At 56.8% G+C, this 2,041-nt stretch overlaps 1 protein-coding gene across 1 annotated transcript; it reads right to left on the bottom strand.

The window, feature by feature from the left end:
* Positions 1-714: 714 nt before the first annotated feature.
* On the bottom strand, positions 715-1,790 carry LOC125944214 (uncharacterized). The gene has a single exon (XM_049664535.1). It carries the CDS (start codon positions 1,788-1,790, stop codon positions 753-755), a length of 1,038 nt encoding a protein of 345 aa, XP_049520492.1. The 3' UTR covers positions 715-752.
* Between the last annotated feature and the right edge of the window lie 251 nt (positions 1,791-2,041).

The following is a 2,041-nucleotide window of genomic DNA, read 5'->3' on the forward strand; positions in this document are numbered from 1 at the left end:
TTCCACGCACCACCTAATACTCATTGTGGCCCCATACACGTTACACGCTGCGCCAACTAGCGGTGCCGCCGCGAAGTCTGCGCGTGGCATCTCTGAGAAAAAAATATATATATATATATATAGACAAGGTTGCCTGAATATATATGACGCGGGTATATATATATGACGCTCCGCCGGCCATCTGAGAACTTCTTTTCGTTATTGCAGAGTTGCTCATACCCAGTAACCCAATTTGGCATGAAACAAGTTCAATGAAGAGCCGCTCTTACCCAATGGCACATACCCAGTGAACCAAGTTGGCGTCAAAGAGGTCCATTGACAAAAATAACAGATCAGGCGTTACTGGATAAAAAAAAGCAACGCGGGTATGAGCGGTCCACTCGGATGAGATATACGCAAAGCAACTTTTATTTTATAAACCTTGACCATTACATTTGAGAGAAAAATTAGGACCTCGAAAACTTGTTGCATTTACATTTAATATCGACAATGCCATCGCATATGCGAGCCTTCACTATTGCATTATTACCGTCGCGGAAAATCCCTTACTAGCTTCGACGCAAAACGCAAATTGACATTCCACGTGTTTTCGACATTTGTCGGTGGCTTGTTTTATAATGCTGCTTCTCCTTGAGGCAACAGTTTCCTTTCAAACAGTTCATTACACCAAAAAGGACAGCGGTGGTTCCGCGTCAGTAAACATGCAGGGGGTTCGCTGTTTCTAGGGATGTAGCGTATAAATTTACGGGCGACTACGGTGGTGCCCCCCAGAGGAGCGCCAGCGTGAGCGTCACGGTTAGCAGCGCGCGTCCCACGGCGCTAGGCATGGCGGCCAAGTGGTGCGACGAGGCGGCGGCGTTCTTCCATAGCCCCGTGCACTCGATCCCGAACCGCTGGAAGGACTCTCGCACGGCTCCAATCACGTGCTGGCGTGCGTTCTTCTCCTTGCTACAGTGTGTCGCCTTCAGCGCGGCCACGGCGCAGTCCTTGAACACCTTGAGCTCCTCGCAGATGTCGCTCTTAGCATGTGCGTCGCGGGTTCGTATGACGCTGTAGCCTTCACGCTGGCACTGAAGAGTCTTCTGGCGGAGCTGCTCGAAGCGGCAGAACCCGGTGCCCAGGCCGCCGTCGTCATCGTCGTAGCTGCCGCCACCCCCAGGAGCATCCTGGTACTCTCCTCCAGCCCCGCCAGTGCGCTGCTCCTTGCAGGCCGAGCTGTACTCCTTGAGCACAGTGTGCGAGAACCGCAGCAAGCGGTCCATTAGCTCCTGGTTGCCCTGGCAGTCCTCGTTCTGGAAGATGGGTTTCACGCAGTCCTTGTAGTCACGCACTGCGCGGCACGCCTTCGCCTGCTCCTGGTACACGTTGATGGATCCGACAAAGTTCTGGAATGTCGACCCGCACCTCATGTGGTGGTTGATGAGCTCCTTTCCATCGCAATTTACTTCTCCACCCCCGTACTCCTGGCGGCTGCTGCTGCTGGTCGTTGAGCAGCTCCAGTTGTAGTCGTTCACGTTAGAGCGCATCCTCTGGCGCTCTCGCGTCGCCAGCTCGGCCAGCCGGTGGCAACGGGTGCGATTCAACGCCTTGCCCACACAAGCGGTGTACTGGTACAGCCGCTGGCAAGACTGCCCGTGGACGCCCTTAGCGTAGAGGCGCATAATATCTTCCAGGTTGCGCTCGCACATGGCGCGCAGCTCTAAGTAGGCGTCTTCGCGGCACCGAGGCTGCGCGCCCGCCATCTGTGCCGTCCTGCGACCGACCCCTTCTCTGGCGGAGCGACCGCGCATCGCGAGGACGCTGCCCGGCTGTGGAGCGTTGTCAAGGTCGGCGCGGTCCGGCGGTGCGCCGTGGTATTCAGCTCCCCCCTCCGGGTGGTAGAACCCGCCGCCAGCCTACGGCCACCATCGCCGCCGCCTGCCGGAGAACGGCGGACGCCGCCACGCAGGCGATCAGCAGCAGAAGCGGCGTCCGCGCCGCCATTCCGAGCCCGACCTTCTTATCCGTGGATATTGTGGCTCTTACCCACTATGGGGGATTA

This window comes from Dermacentor silvarum, chromosome 3 (assembly GCF_013339745.2).
Source record: "Dermacentor silvarum isolate Dsil-2018 chromosome 3, BIME_Dsil_1.4, whole genome shotgun sequence".
Classification (NCBI taxonomy): Eukaryota; Metazoa; Arthropoda; class Arachnida; order Ixodida; family Ixodidae; genus Dermacentor; species Dermacentor silvarum.

Bases quoted from the DNA above. Each gene is read 5' to 3' on its own strand.
- LOC125944214 (XM_049664535.1), bottom strand. From the start codon at position 1,790: ATGCGCGGTCGCTCCGCCAGAGAAGGGGTCGGTCGCAGGACGGCACAG.